The sequence below is a fragment of the Gymnoscopelus braueri genome (genome assembly GCF_963280865.1).
Source record: "Gymnoscopelus braueri genome assembly, chromosome: 22".
In the NCBI taxonomy this organism is placed as follows: Eukaryota; Metazoa; Chordata; class Actinopteri; order Myctophiformes; family Myctophidae; genus Gymnoscopelus; species Gymnoscopelus braueri.
The window spans coordinates 47,557,226-47,573,621 of NC_137624.1; the positions used below are offsets into that span (position 1 = coordinate 47,557,226).

Below are 16,396 nucleotides of genomic sequence, written 5' to 3' on the forward strand. Positions count from 1 at the left end.
TGTGAGACCCCTAAACTCTGTTACTGTGTGAGACCCCTAAACTCTGTTACTGTGTGAGACCCCCTAAACTCTGTTACTGTGTGAGACCTCCTAAACTCTGTTACTGTGTGAGACCCCCTAAACTCTGTTACTGTGTGAGACCCCCTAAACTCTGTTACTGTGTGAGACCCCCTAAACTCTGTTACTGTGTGAGACCCCCTAAACTCTGTTACTGTGTGAGACCCCTAAACTCTGTTACTGTGTGAGACCCCTAAACTCTGTTACTGTGTGAGACCCCCTAAACTCTGTTACTGTGTGAGACCCCCTAAACTCTGTTACTGTGTGAGACCCCCTAAACTCTGTTACTGTGTGAGACCCCCTAAACTCTGTTACTGTGTGAGACCCCTAAACTCTGTTACTGTGTGAGACCCCCTAAACTCTGTTACTGTGTGAGACCCCTAAACTCTGTTACTGTGTGAGACCCCCTAAACTCTGTTACTGTGTGAGACCCCTAAACTCTGTTACTGTGTGAGACCCCTAAACTCTGTTACTGTGTGAGACCCCCTAAACTCTGTTACTGTGTGAGACCCCCTAAACTCTGTTACTGTGTGAGACCCCCTAAACTCTGTTACTGTGTGAGACCCCCTAAACTCTGTTACTGTGTGAGACCCCCTAAACTCTGTTACTGTGTGAGACCCCTAAACTCTGTTACTGTGTGAGACCTCCTAAACTCTGTTACTGTGTGAGACCCCCTAAACTCTGTTACTGTGTGAGACCCCCTAAACTCTGTTACTGTGTGAGACCTCCTAAACTCTGTTACTGTGTGAGACCCCCTAAACTCTGTTACTGTGTGAGACCTCCTAAACTCTGTTACTGTGTGAGACCCCCTAAACTCTGTTACTGTGTGAGACCCCCTAAACTCTGTTACTGTGTGAGACCCCTAAACTCTGTTACTGTGTGAGACCCCCTAAACTCTGTTACTGTGTGAGACCCCTAAACTCTGTTACTGTGTGAGACCCCCTAAACTCTGTTACTGTGTGAGACCCCCTAAACTCTGTTACTGTGTGAGTGAGACCCCCTAAACTCTGTTACTGTGTGAGACCCCCTAAACTCTGTTACTGTGTGAGACCCCTAAACTCTGTTACTGTGTGAGTGAGACCCCCTAAACTCTGTTACTGTGTGAGACCCCCTAAACTCTGTTACTGTGTGAGACCCCCTAAACTCTGTTACTGTGTGAGTGAGACCCCCTAAACTCTGTTACTGTGGTTAACAGCTCCATGTGTCTGTGGTGAAGCTGAAATGTCTCTAGCTAACAGCAATGGAATACTTTGAAATAAAAACAAGTGTGTGTGTGTGTGTGTGCATGCGTGTGCATGTGTGGTATCTAAAAACCACAGACTTAAAGGTTTCTATTGCTTTCGTAGTTGCCAACAACGCCATATTGCAGATAAGTTTGTTGTCCCAGAGATGAGAATGAATGGTTGTAGAATGAAGGAGTCATCACTAGTTAGTGAGGTTTCGTTGCTTCCAGTTTATTCAGACAGTACAGACAGTACAGAACAGCCAACCATCTCCACAGCCCAACGGCCTGGAGTGGCACACACACACTAAGATGCATTTCAGTATGGTTCTTTATAGCAGTGGTCACATTTTGAATAAGAGGAAGTAACATGTATGGGTGTGTCAGCCTTCAAAGGTGAGCCCCCCACCTCCCGGCCCCACATTTGCAACTGTAAAGGGCAGGAAGGGGGAAATGGGGGGGACATGCTCTCTGTCTCCTGCAGGTAAGACAAAGAAAATGCTAAGAGCACCCACACCCCGCTCAGACAACCCGGCACCTCTCTCTGACTCAATCCACTTCTTCTCTCTGTAGCCTACTTGTACTGTAGACTTGTGAAGTTAAATAATACACAAATATGTATGTTATGTTATCAAATATACTACATTCCCCCCATGAGAGACATGAAACGTCTCTCACAAACACGTATATTTCAAAAGAAACACAAAGAATCCGCCCCCCATGAAAAGCGACCGGAACACCAACTAGGGAAAAAAAGTTAACATTCAGGAAAACTAAAACAGCAAACAACATCACACAGAACAATGCACATACAAAAACCAAGATTACATAGTACAGCGACACGGTGAATTACATCAAATAGACACCCCCAAAACTAATTAGCGTGCAGGATCCCTCTGTTAGCCTTTTAAACTCCAGGATAAAACATCACACAGCCCCCACCCAGTGGAAGCTGACAGCACACAGTCGAATCACGCCCACCAAGCGATAGCACCACCCCCCAAGATCAATGTCCCCGCCGCCCAGTCACCAAAATATACTCAAAGATAGCCTAATTCTTATCCCTAAGTTTTACACCGTACCATCAAGCATATATGACAACTACCACGAAAGTGCCCACACGGAAAAAAGAAGGCAGCGTACCCCCCAATGAAACAATAACCCACAAAGTAAACTCACAGTAAACACAGGAGACCAGAAAGTAAAAAAAATACCCTCGCATCACTTCCCATGGCAGCCATAGCCCCATAGTTTAACCCACCCTTATCACAAAAACATAACCCCAGGTCCCATATGCGCAGTGTCCCGCTCGATAATGTCTCTCTTGCAGTCTCCCTCAACGTCATCCTCTCACCCAGCCGTGCTCCAGCGCCGTACCCAGATTGTCAACAGATAGCTGCATTTTAACAACAGAGCGCTCCACTCGCGATCGCTGAAGATGTGTTACCACACTCTCCACGAAGAACCCCATCATCGCAAGTCCTCCACTCTGCCGGCACCCGCTGTCCTCTCCCCACAACATACCCGCCACGAAGAAATTCGACACACCAATTTCTCCGCTCTGCCGTCTGCACCGCAGCGCGCCCTTCTAGCGATCGCAGAAGATATGTTGAGCAGCCAGATGAGTCGTGCAGCCGTCCTAGATCTGGTCATGAAGTCCTCTCCTTGTAGATTCTCGAAAAGTTGTCGCCATGTCGTCCCGATGTCCCGCCGCACGTTCTTTCGACGCCTGGCTCAGTATCCCTGGAGACTTGCGCCTCCAAAAAAACCAAACCAACACGACTGCCGACTTTAGCGCCATAATGTGGTATCTAAAAACCACAGACTTAAAGGTTTCTATTGCTTTCGTAGTTGCCAACAACGCCATATTGCAGATAAGTTTGTTGTCCCAGAGATGAGAATGAATGGTTGTAGAATGAAGGAGTCATCACTAGTTAGTGAGGTTTCGTTGCTTCCAGTTTATTCAGACAGTACAGACAGTACAGAACAGCCAACCATCTCCACAGCCCAACGGCCTGGAGTGGCACACACACACTAAGATGCATTTCAGTATGGTTCTTTATAGCAGTGGTCACATTTTGAATAAGAGGAAGTAACATGTATGGGTGTGTCAGCCTTCAAAGGTGAGCCCCCCACCTCCCGGCCCCACATTTGCAACTGTAAAGGGCAGGAAGGGGGAAATGGGGGGGACATGCTCTCTGTCTCCTGCAGGTAAGACAAAGAAAATGCTAAGAGCACCCACACCCCGCTCAGACAACCCGGCACCTCTCTCTGACTCAATCCACTTCTTCTCTCTGTAGCCTACTTGTACTGTAGACTTGTGAAGTTAAATAATACACAAATATGTATGTTATGTTATCAAATATACTACACATGCGTGTGCGTGTGCGTGTGCGTGTGCGTGTGCGTGTGCGTGTATTCCATCCTGATTGGCTAAGATTGGCTTCCAAAGTTTGCAGGAGTACTCCGTTTTGAACAAAATGCCTCAAATCATGAACACAGCGTGCGATTTCCGTGACATTTTGCACGCACATTCACACTACGCTAAGGAACAAATGCCACCCTTTCAACATTGCCCTATTATAGCGCCACCAGGAGGCCAATTTTTACAAAACTATTATTTTATTTCATCACGCAAATCGGTACACATTATCTCTTTAGTCAAGTGATCACGACGCATCCGTCTGATTTTTCACATTCCATCCTGATTGGTGCATTCAGAACATTGCTGGCCCACACTAACCTACCTGACCTGGCGGAGACCTGTGCTCCGAGGAGCACTTTTTCTAGTTATACAGTGTCGTAAGCAGATTATAATACATTATACGTATGTTCATAATGCATCATAGACATGGGATGCATGGCTAGTGTTACAGCGTCTTCCTCTGATATGTGGAAATATCCCCACACAGCAGACATGTTGTCTGTTTGTCTGTCTGTCTGTCTGTCTGTCTGTCTGTCTGTCTGCCTGCCTGCCTGCCTGCCTGCCTGCCTGCCTGCCTGCCTGCCTGTCTGTCTGTCTGTCTGTCTGTCTGTCTGTCTGTCTGTCTGTCTGTCTGTCTGTCTGTCTGTCTGTCTGTCTGCCTGCCTGCCTGCCTGCCTGCCTGCCTGCCTGCCTGCCTGTCTGTCTGTCTGTCTGTCTGCCTGCCTGCCTGCCTGCCTGCCTGCCTGCCTGCCTGCCTGCCTGCCTGCCTGCCTGCCTGTCTGTCTGTCTGTCTGTCTGTCTGTCTTCCTCTGATATGTGTAAATATCTCCACACAGCAGACATGTTGGCGGTGAGCCAGCCAGTCAGACAGACATGTGCACACGCCATGCTTGTCACTGCGTTTTGATTTCATCATCACAACATCTTCCTTCTTTGATAATCTTTTGACACAAAATGTTTTTTCTTTTCTTTTTCGGACGAATATTTTCGGTGGCTGAGTTTTGGGGTCATCACTGAGTACGATCCTATAGTCAGGTGAGGTGAGGTCACTTGGGCTCTTAATCTTCTACATTCTTTACTACTGATGAAGTATCAGGTTGATGTGTTTAGGAATCCAGTATAACAACATGTCTCTCTCTGTCTCTCCTCCCAGCTCATCACCTTATAGAAACCTGATTATTATCTGGTATCGGTTCATACCTAGCCTTGATCTCCAGGCTTTTATTTTCCTTTGCGTTTTGCTAAAAAATAAGAGCCTGGACCAGGGTTTTGACGTTCCTGGTATAGGAAGTGGGAGTCAACCTTTCCTTTCCCCAACCAACCAGAGTGCAGTGGGCATCGCTCCAAATGTTGTGACGTCAGGGCTCTCAATGCTGCACATTGGGGGAGGAGGGGCGCGGGGCGGGCGCACAGATCGTTGAACCAATGGGAGCCCATGGATTCTCTCTCCCGAGATTTTGAACCCGCCCCTCTAGACCAGATATCAGACGTGCTAGGGCAGCCTAGTTCATACCTGACGTTGTGCAACACGTTCAACATTAACACTTCTACAGACGAGGTTCAACATTAACACTTCTACAGACGAGGTTCAACATTAACACTTCTACAGACGAGGTTCAACATTAACACTTCTACAGACGAGGTTCAACATTAACACTTCTACAGACGAGGACGGTGGACTCATCAGGACGTGTGACCGGTAAGGGCTGAAGCCACAAACCAAACACATGTGATGGTAAAAAAGAGGGGAAAGACCAATTCAAAGGTCTTTATTGTATTGGCTAATGCAGAGGCAAGAACGCCTTGCACCGACTAAACGTTTAGTCACCATGATGAAGGCTGTCTGCTGCGTACGTGCACTACATACATACATATATATACATATATATATATAAATATATATATATATATATATATATATATATATATATATATATATATATATATATATATATATATATATATATATATATATACATATATATATATATATATATATATATATATATATATATATATATATATATGTGTGTGTGTGTGTAGCATTAGCCAATACAATAAAGGCTTTTTATTTTTGCTGTGTAACTTTATCACCCAATTGTACCAAAGAGCACCTTGGTTTGGAATTTTACTCTTTGCCAAAAAGACGCTCCTTTTTCTTTCTTTTTTTTCCTCCAACACATGATGGTGTTATATTGTAAAATACATTGTATTAACTTATTTAATAATATTGTAAAAAGTTAAACTATTTGCATCTGAGATGTAGTGAAGTAGAAGTAAGTACAAAGTTAGAAAGAAGAAAATAAATAAAATGAAATACTCAAGTAAAAGTGCGGCAAGTAGGCTACAGTACAGAGTAAATGTATACTTAGTGACTTTACACCATTATGCGTGGTGGAAAAAGTACTCAAAAGTTTTACTTATGTAAAAGTATCAATACTGCAATGTAGAAGTACTCTGTTACAAGTAAAAGTCCAGAATTCTACATTTACTTGAGTAAAAGTACAAAATTATTGGTATCAAAATGTACTTAAAGTACCAAAAGTAAAAGTAGTAAAATGTTTGAAAATAGCAGATCTACAAGCTCACAACGTGTCGCGATGCGACGCGTTGTGAGCTTGTAGATCTGCTATTTTCAAATAGCCTAAGTATAAAATAAGGCTAAAGTGGTTAATGTATTTTTTATAATATAATCATTTATATCTACAAAGTAACTAGTAACTAAAGTTTTCAAATAATTGTAGTGGAGTAAAAGTACAATATTTGCCTCTGAGATGTAGTGGAGTAGAAGTAAAGGTATAGACAATTGGAAATACTCCAGTAAAGTAAAAGTACCTCAAAATTGTACTTAAGTACAGTACTTAAGTAAATGTACTTAGTTACTTTACACCACTGTGAATGACGTGGAGCTACGGCAGGGACAGAGGCTGGCAGCGTTCCAGAACAATTTGCATCATGTCAACCCTCCAGCCATGTTTCATACAAGAGCCTCAAGTGAAGCGTCTTGTTGTGGCATTTTAAAACTTTGAGGATATTTCATGAGGCCCCCTGAATGTTTGAAACCCTATGTGGGATTTTTTAAAGGGCCTTGAATGATTGGAAAGCTGTTTATTTATATTTATTTAAAAACAGAAAACCTCTCATGAGGCCCCCTGACTGTATGGGGCCCCAGGCGGCCACCGAACCTTGCCTACAGCAAAGCACGGCCCTGGCCTGCGTGTGTGTTTTGATTTGTGTTGTGCCGCGTGTGCCGTGTGTGTGTGTGTGTGTGTGTGTGTGTGTGTGTGTGTGTGTGTGTGTGTGTGTGTGTGTGTGTGTGCTTGCGTGTTTATTTCATTTGTGTCAGTGCTGCTTGCTTGCGTGTGTTTAATTTGTGTCGGTGTGTGAGCGTGTGTGCTTGTGTGACGCATTTGTTTGTTTTCACTTGCTTCATTCACGTTAGTGCGTGTGTGTGTGTGTGTGTGTGTGTGTGTGTGAGAGAGACAGAGACAGAGACAGGGAGGGAGAGCGTGCGTGCGTGCGTGCGTGCGTGCGTGCGTGCGTGCGTGCGTGCGTGCGTGCATTCCAGGCTCAAACTATTAGTATTGCCACCACCACCAATAATCATGATATAAGAGCCTCTATCTGCTCATACAAACCACGTTCACTGGAGCAGTGGAACCCTTGTTGTGTTGTGGAGCATTTACTATAACAAGGTATAGATAGGCCTACATTATGTTCTATGTCTATACATTACTGTATTTATAGACATAGAACCATTAATGTAAAGTGTAGCATAATGCTTAGTGAGTATAAAAGTATAATTGCTAGTATTGGACTAGTACTGTATTCAGAAGTAGGGGTGGAAAGGGAGGCAAATTATATTGATGACAACAAAGAAACTCAAGAGACTGTAGTGCAGGTAATGGAACCATGTATTGAGAAAAATAACCAAATGACAATAATTCAACATAAATATATTCAATAAACACATCAAAGGCTCCCTGAGCAGCTCAGTCCAGGCTGTCAAAGTCAAAGGTCAAATGGTCGGAGGGCAATGTGAGGGGCAGTGTTGGTGTGTGAGATATAGTGGTGTATGGCTGCTGCAGATTTGGCTACCCGCCCTGGCAGGACAAAAGTGTTGTAGACCATTCAAGTCTCTCTGGATCGTGGTTAGCTCGCCATCATGCTCATCTTCTTTCATGGCCTGAGAAGAATCTGGCCTGGATGTAAAAAAAGACAAATTAATACAAGATAATCAAATCAGAACAAACATTTGAACCTCATGGTCATTCACCAATTCAATCTCAGTTAGTTTCACACAGCCAATCAGGTGTGGGCAGTGGAAATCTAAAAGCCATATTATAATTGGGTTTAGTCATTTGGTCAATGATAAAGTTGTTGGGAATTTAGAATATAGTAGAATATAGTAGAATATGGTGGAATATAGTAGAATATAGTAGAATATGGTGGAATATAGTAGAATATGGTGGAATATGGTACAGACCTGCAGCAGCTTCAGAGTGATATGCACCTTTTAAACTTGTTGTCTATGTTTTTTGAGCATTAGAAACACATTCAGTTCATTCAGGTGGTTTGATGTGCTATGTCAACAAGACTGTTAGGGTTAGACCACTTCCATTCTGAAAGCGCTCATTACAGTATAGCCTCCGCCATGGCTTTCAGTACCGCCTCCTGCAGGCCCTTTGGGGAACACCACCTGCCACCACTCCTCCCTGGTGGCTGCTGTCTTCAACGCCCTCTACAGCCCCTCAGGACAGACCTGTCCTCTACAGCCCCTCAGGACAGACCTGTCCTCTACAGCCCCTCAGGACAGACCTGTCCTCTACAGCCCCTCAGGACAGTCACAACCAGTCAAACATGGTCCACCTACCTTTGGTTTCCTTGGAGAAGGGCTCCACCTCCTCCCACGGCGGATGCTGCCGGCCCTCCACCCACTGCAGACAGGCTGTAGGTCTGGATCTCTCTCCTGTGCAGACAACCTCCTCCTCCCCCCTCCGCACGCAGTTGTAGCTCCGCCCACAGTAGCGGCATCCATCAGCCGCACACGGCCGACGTGAGAGAGCGTCCACGTTGGAGTAGTGAGCTCCAGGCCTGTGTTCTATCTTGAAGTCGTACTCCTGGAGCTCCTCAAACCTCCTGGCAACCTGCACCTCTTAACGGAAAGTCGTCAACCACTGGAGAGCTGAGTGGTCAGTCCTCACAACGAAGGGGAGGCCACACGGGTAGTACATGAAGTGTCTGACAGACAGCACCACCGCCAGGAGCTCCCGGCGGGTGACGCAGTTGTTGGTGTCGCTCCTGTCAGCGTCTGGCTGAAATACGCCGTCTGTCGTCTACGCAGAACCGCCAGTCTCCGTTCTTCTTGGCAACCATGACCACAGGTGTCGCCCAGGGGCTGTCTGAAGGCTCAATGATTGTGTCTGCAGCAGCTCATCCACAGCCTTGTCACATGGCTGCAGACCAGCTAGAGGGACGTGGTGCAGGTGGCTCTTGATGGGCCAGGTGAGTCCTCCCCACCTCACTCTTACTCATAGCAAAACTGTCCTGGAACTCTGCCAGCAGCTGCTGCTTCTCCAGACTTCTGTACTCCTCTTCCACGCCTGGGGGAGGTGGCAGGAGTGATGGGGGAAGGGGCTGGGGGCTGTCGGGCGGGGTCATAGCGGTTGTCTGGCACTGGAGATCCCCAGCGGAAATCGGCACCACCTCCCCCACCTGGGGAGGCCATGCCGAAATATGGGGGCATGGTAGCGGGTGACAGGGCGAAAACAGGGGCCAAGGGGGGACAGCTGTCGGTGGGGGGCAGAACACACCGTCTCCCCCCTCGCCTGGGGAAGGGGAACAGGGCAGTGCGGGAAACCTGGCCACATGAAGGATAGGCCACATGGACTAGGGAAATCAAAGGGAAGGTTCAGCGGGGCAGCGAACCGTGGGACGTGAGCAAAGACAAGGAAGTCCAGGCGGGAGCAGGGGAAGGAGCTGGGGAAGCCGGGGAAGGTGTGGGTTGTCTCCAATCTGTGGACAGACTGGGGCCCGGGGCAGGTAGCTAGAGGACCCATGGCAACTGTAGGACCCTCTGGGAAGCTAAGTGTACCTCTCCACATGTCCAGCAGGCACCCCATGTCCTGGAGGAAGTCCAACCCCAGGAAGTAGCAGTCCTGTACGTGACGTCCGCCACCCACACCAGATGGTGAACACTATTGTCCCCCACACATAACCACAGCAGCCCCTTCCCCACCATGGGAGCCAGCTGGCCTGTGACTGTGTGGAGCTGCACCGCTGTAGGCTGCAGTTGCATTCAGCTGAGCAGAACGTCCGGTCTTACCAGCATCACTGAGTACCCTGTGTCCACCAGGTCTGCAGTAGATACCCCCTGGACGGAGACAGGTACGTGGAAGGAGCCCCCACCACTGGAGCCCCCGCGAATCCACCCTACCACGACAGGTGGAGTAGAGCCGCGTAGCGGCCCAAACTTCTAGTCTGTATTATTGAAGGGGAGAAATAATCGATCGAAGTTAAGTGTCCAAACTGAGCAGTTTATGTTTGTATGTCCTATATAACATTCTACATACATGCATACATACAGTACATGCATGCAGGCATGTATACATATGTAGCCCCCACAGTCAAATTAGCCCTATTGGCATGACTGGTAACACGTCGGACTGGCGAGTGGGAGCCTCGGGTTCAATCCCAGCTCACTGCGTTCCACTACAATCTGGTCCACTACACATATGATGGCTGGTTCTTCATAGGAGGAGTTTAGAGTTTGGGGTCCTTTTGCTTTTGAGGCAGGCACATTGATGTCCATATAAGCCGATCCTTGAACGACAAGGCAATTGGTGCACTTGAACTCCTGGCCTGATATGGCTGCAGTAGAAGTCTGGGTGGGTTTGTCACCCTTTCGACGAGCATGTTTGTGCATTGCAGCTGATATATTTACCGCAATATTTCACCCGCGGTTTATCCGATATTAATTAATAATTATATTTGATTGACCCGAATCCACCCAAACTGCGGTTAACTGCGGCAACCGCGGCTAAAACCGCGATCCGCGCATCTCTAACACACACACACACACACACACAGGAACGGTGGTTTAGGAGTGGGAGTGAACCTTGTTATCTCCTAACCAATCAGAGTGCAGAGGGGCGTCGTTGGTGAAGCAATAGGAAGCGGCGCTGGTACCGAGCCAGTAGCGTATGGTGAATTCTAACTTTGACCGGGCCAGAATTCGCGCAACAACGGCTGATAAGTCTATTGAGAATTACCGAGCCACTCTGCGCAATGGAGAACCGGTTTGACGGTTCTAATGGCCACTCATTAACAATTCGGCCGAATGCAAATGAGTCCCATTTGAAAACAAAGGCGACTTAAAGGGTGAGGGGCTGCTAATGTTGTTATGTTGATTTTTTGTTGTTTCCCCCTGGCGGATCTGGGTTTACACAGACCGGGCCATGGCCTCGTTGGCCCCAATGACCGTACGCCTCTGTACCGAGCGCAAGGCTTTGGATCCGCCCTTCAAGACCTTCGATAGGGCTGGCTCCTCCAGTCTAAGCCAGCAGTGACTATGGGATGTAGAAATGTACATTAAGGTGTATTCCTCCTTGATGTACGTAACTTCAACTGCAGATCACATCGAAAGCATAGTTGTCTATTGTCACCGCCAGGCCGAAAGGCATGGCGAGAGAGTATGTTTTACCCCCTGTCCGTCCATCTGTCTGTGAGCAGCTAATCTCCGGCACCGTTGGCCCGGTCGCTGCGAAACTGTACACACACACTCCCTGGATGCCAATTCAGAACCTCTGCCCCAATTTTTCATATGGGCCTGTTATAGCGCCACCAGGAGGCCGATTTGTGCAAAACCTTTTTTTATATTACTCCTACAGATTTTACCCAAACATCACGTGAATCAGTACACAGTATCTCTATAGTCATGTGATCAAGACTGATCTTTCCGATATGTCATATTCCATCCTGATTGGCTAAGGTTGGCTTCCAAAGTTTGCAGGATTGGTCCGTTTTGAACAAAATGTCTCAAATCATGAACGCAGCGTGCGATTTCTGTGAAAATTTGCACGCACATTCCCACTAGGCTGAGGAAGAAATGCCACCCTTTTCACATTGGCCTATTATAGCGCCACCAGGAGGCCACAATAACCTACCTGAGCTGGCGGAAACCTGTGCTCCGAGGAGCACTTTTTCTAGTTTGGTCTTGTTTCTAAAGTGTAGTTTGGGCTTATTTCTTAAGTGTAGTTGTTTATTAATTGTCCCTCATCTTAAACTGTTTTTTTGCCAGGGAGCCCCGTACCAGATTTGTGTTGTTAGAATGTTTAAAAAGAGGTTTCACGATTGTTTTGAAAATAGCAGATCTACGTCGCATCATGTTGTGAGCTTGTAACATTATTATTCTGATACAACATTCTATACGGCTTTGCTTTCACTGGTCTACAGTATGTGTCTATATGTGCTGTATATAAATGAATTCATTTGTAGAACTATGGTATACATAAATGCACAATAATGTGTATTCCTTGATGTACAGAACTTCAACTACAGCTTGTGTTTAGTCTCTTCACATCCAAAGTATTAAGAGAATGAAGCTGACATGTTGACATCATGTGTTTGTAGGAATCCACCATGGAGTCACTTAAGGATCGTATCCTGAACGCTCTGCGTGATCTTAATCCGCAGGAGTTCGACGAGTTCAAGTGGCGTCTGCAACAACCTGAAAATGTTGCAGGTCTCCAGCCGCTGACAAAGTGTGCTCTGCAGGATGCTAAGATGACGGACGTCGTCGACCAGATCGTACAAAATTATCCCCATAGCGAATCTCAGGTCATGCTGAATGTTCTGAGGAAGATGAACAGGAAAGATCTAGTGGGGAGGTTTGAAAACACACCAACAGGTATGAAGACAGGTTAGATAATGTTTATAAGTTAATGTGGTAACACTGGCTATGCATCCCATGTTTATAATACATTTTAGTCGCCCTTCTATGTCCTTAGTTCAGGGTTGATTGCAGGTGTTGTAGTGTCAAAAACATGGTGGAAAAAAGTCTCACACTCCACCAAAAGTTTAAGGTCTCCTTAGCGACTAATAAAATATACTGTACGTATGTTTATTTTCCATGCTCAATAAAGTGCTCCAAGTATAAAGTGCAGCAATCGTTTCGGTCATGCGACCATCATCAGTGCCAAATAATAGATTATTATATAAAGAGGTTTGATTTATTTGATGTATTTATTCTGTATTGTTTTTTTAATGGTTACAAAAACCTGAAAAATATTACAGAAAAAAGAAATTCAACAGTGATGTTTTAAACTGGGATCAGACTACATCATATTTTCTTTCACAATGGCACCATATCAGATCCTGCAATTATAGTGCCAAATATAAATTCCTCAACTGAATAGTGGAAATGAAACATAAATGGTCTTTACCAGAGTAATGAATAGTTCCTGTGTGTAATCCTGTGATTACCTGTATTGTGACATTCAGCTATGTATACGTGGCCTAACCCTATGAAATGATTCTGTTTTACAACCACGAGAACTAACATGGGATGCATAGGATGTGTTATCAAAATGTCTGCCTGTGCCTAATAATTATTGTAGTATTATAATACTTGACTTTATAATGTGTAGAGAGTTTATGTGTAGATGTAAATATGTATAGTGACTTCAACACAACAATATTACAATGAATACAAGATAAAGATATAGAGAGGATATGAGTCTTTGACTGTCTGTGGTTCATCTAAACTTACATTATGTTCTATCTGTATGTTCTGACCAGAAAAAGGTGCCATCACTGAAAACCCACTTCTTGGTGAGTAATTGATTATTAAAGACCTACATAAGTCTATAGTTTGCTTGTTTTGTCGATGGTTCATCAAAATGTATAAATATATGTCATTGCAGAGATGCGTGATCTGAAGGCTGAATTAGAGAAACTAAAAACTGCATCGAACCAAGAGACAGGTGAGTAAGATTAAATGTTTTAAATGCATGTGTCAGACATTAGTAATCTGATGAATAGTTGTCTTTTAGAGAGCAGATATACCCAGGGCCACCGCTAAGCACATGCACCTCACACACTGTGGGTAAGGGCCCATGGGCCCTAACTTGGCCAAGAGTGGCTAAACCCACTAGCCTTATGCTGATGTGCCGTGACAGACCTGTCACTCTTAGTTCAATAAAACCCTAAAGTCCAGTTTATAGACGACATACACAGAAATTACCTTTTACATGCGCAAGGCATCTTTATTGACAAACAAGGGAGATTCCCTCTATACTATGTGAATAAAAGAACAGCAAATTAATGATATTAAAACAATACGACCTGATATATCACGAAGGCAATTCGCTCCACATCTAAGTCTGCATGCAAACAAGCGTTCGGTTGAGCGCCTGGAGAATTCTGACGTTCTTATCTATTACATTCAGTATATCAACGCTGTGGCTATCAAGGCCTGTCTTCTGACTGCACTCTATAAAGTAAAGGTTGACGGCCCAAGGTTCCACAATGGACCATCAACCCCTCCTTGGGTACGAATTTAGTACCCACAACAACACAAGATTAAAATCTAAACAGTACTTTATAGAAATTATCCATTAGCATAACATATTTCATGTTTAAAAAAAATCAGGTCCCATTATTCTCTTTTTGAGTCATGTGAGCCGAGGAAAACCCTTTTCTTTGAAGGGGAAACTCTGAACTAGGCTGGGGCAGTCCCAAACCTACCATCTGGACATGAGCTCTTATTGGGGACAATTACATCATTTGATTCCATATTGCATTGCTAAACTTAGGGTCCCTCAGTGGGGCATTCCCACTGAGTTTTCCTTTACAAGCAACTATTCTAACATGTGTAATATATATATATATTTTTAAAAAAAATCATTTATCTTGTTCTCTGTGTGCATTTTTGGTTTCTTCTCCAATTCCTCTGGTTGAGGTGGTCACTTTTCCGAGCCCGGAGGAGGAGGTTCCGACAGAGCCCAAGACTAGGCCCCCCCCTCCCCCAACCCATCCAGTGCCATTAACAAATGTACTTGGCACTGAATGAGCTAAGAGACGGAGGTCCCACTCCCGAGCCCCCGGGTCCGTACCCTCCTGGGGCCTGAGACCGGAGCCCCCCGTATTATACACAGGGGCCCCAACCCCCAAGCGCCAGTCAGATCCGTACCCTCCTTGAGGTCGAAAGTCGGGGCGTAGATATTGTGCAGGGGTGTTCTTCGTCAAGTTCAGCATGGGGGCCCAGGTGGCAATATAATGTTTCTGTGGTGTGTGTTGGGATCACTCTGTACCCTCCTTGATGTAAAAAAATTGGGTGGGGGTTTGGTGGTGAGTCTTTGCACTGTGTATGCAAGGGCCTGTATTTATACTCAACTATCGTGCCTGTGTATGAGAGAGTGTGTGTGCGTGTCACTGTCTCTCCTTCCTTACACTTAAGTGTCTCTGTAATGGTCACTCTGCCATAGGTCTAAGCACATTCATTTAACAAAAATTAACGGCAACACTTTGACATGAAAGTTTCTACAAGTACGAACTTTAGTATAGTCACTTAACATTAAGGCTACTATGTCACTTAATATGAATATGCTATTATACTATACATATGCTATCATACTATTTCCCTCCTTGACCTGACACCCGGCAGGGCACACAGCATAGGAATGTGCAGAGGCCAGGGTGCCACCCTCCTTTACCTAACTAAATGTGACTAAATGAAAAATGGTTCAAAGACTTATCTACAATTATTCAATCAAAGTGATATTGGGTTGCAGTTAAAGTTAAGTTAGTTAATTTTCATTCACCTTTTTTTTTTTGACATACACAACAACACACGCCGTACACAACATATAATTGGAAACACAACAAAACAACTTTCCTGTGCTTTATGCACAGGTCAATTGACATTATCCTCGGGCTGTACAAAATTGTACATTTTTCTCTTCTGCACCCTATGACCTGCTTCAGAGACAGCAAAAGTGTATACGTCTCTCCTGCATGCAGTCGACCTGCTTTAGAGAAATGGAAGGTTAACCATAACATAAACAACCGTAATCACACCTTGGTCAACCAGTGGTCATCATGGCAATAGAAATAAAAGTTAGGTCAATGATCAGCAAGGTAATTGGATACATTTAGCACCAAAATCGATGATGTAAAGTATGAATTATTTTGAAGATAGTGTAGGTTTCAGCCAGTCCACCGCAACTGGCAATAAACTGTAAAGCAAATGTCAGCAATGTATGAAATCACTTGACATCCACTCTGCACCCAAAACCCGGCATGTTCTCATAATGTACACCAAACGCACTGACCATTACCATAAGGGGGAGATATTTTGAGCAGCACACACAAACACCTCACTTCGCTGTATGTGAATCAAATCAAGCCAGAGCACAAAAGGAGCCAACACGCGCACAGCCCCGAAGTGTGCACCCTTCTGAGGCCATGGACCGTGCAGCTACCCCCGTGGTCATAAATGTTCTGCTAAGCATCACCCAACGTGCTCGTGAGTCTCTTGACAACACCACTTAACTCAACTGCAACAGAAATCAACTACCTTTCAATTCACGTAACAAATTTAGATAAGCATATAAGATATTTTGGTATCTTGTAAGGGCCTAAATGTCCCCAGTAGGTATGATATCTATTGTTTACGCTATAAACTTATCTTG

The 16,396-nt window shown here is 45.1% G+C and overlaps 1 protein-coding gene across 2 annotated transcripts in view; it reads left to right on the forward strand.

Annotated features, from left to right (window-relative positions):
- Nucleotides 1-5,262: 5,262 nt before the first annotated feature.
- LOC308078152 (tripartite motif-containing protein 16-like) overlaps nt 5,263-16,396 on the forward strand; it is a 35,144-nt gene continuing 24,010 nt past the window's right edge. The window contains exons 1-4 of one of the 2 annotated variants that reach the window (XM_080419270.1): nt 5,263-5,403; nt 12,399-12,612; nt 13,503-13,535; nt 13,628-13,687. In XM_080419270.1, coding sequence (XP_080275396.1) covers nt 12,489-12,612; nt 13,503-13,535; nt 13,628-13,687 — 217 coding nt within the window. In that variant the 5' untranslated portion in view covers nt 5,263-5,403; nt 12,399-12,488. Of the gene's footprint in view, nt 5,404-12,335; nt 12,613-13,502; nt 13,536-13,627; nt 13,688-16,396 lie in introns of both variants that reach the window. The other variant, XM_080419269.1, reaches the window with a different exon arrangement.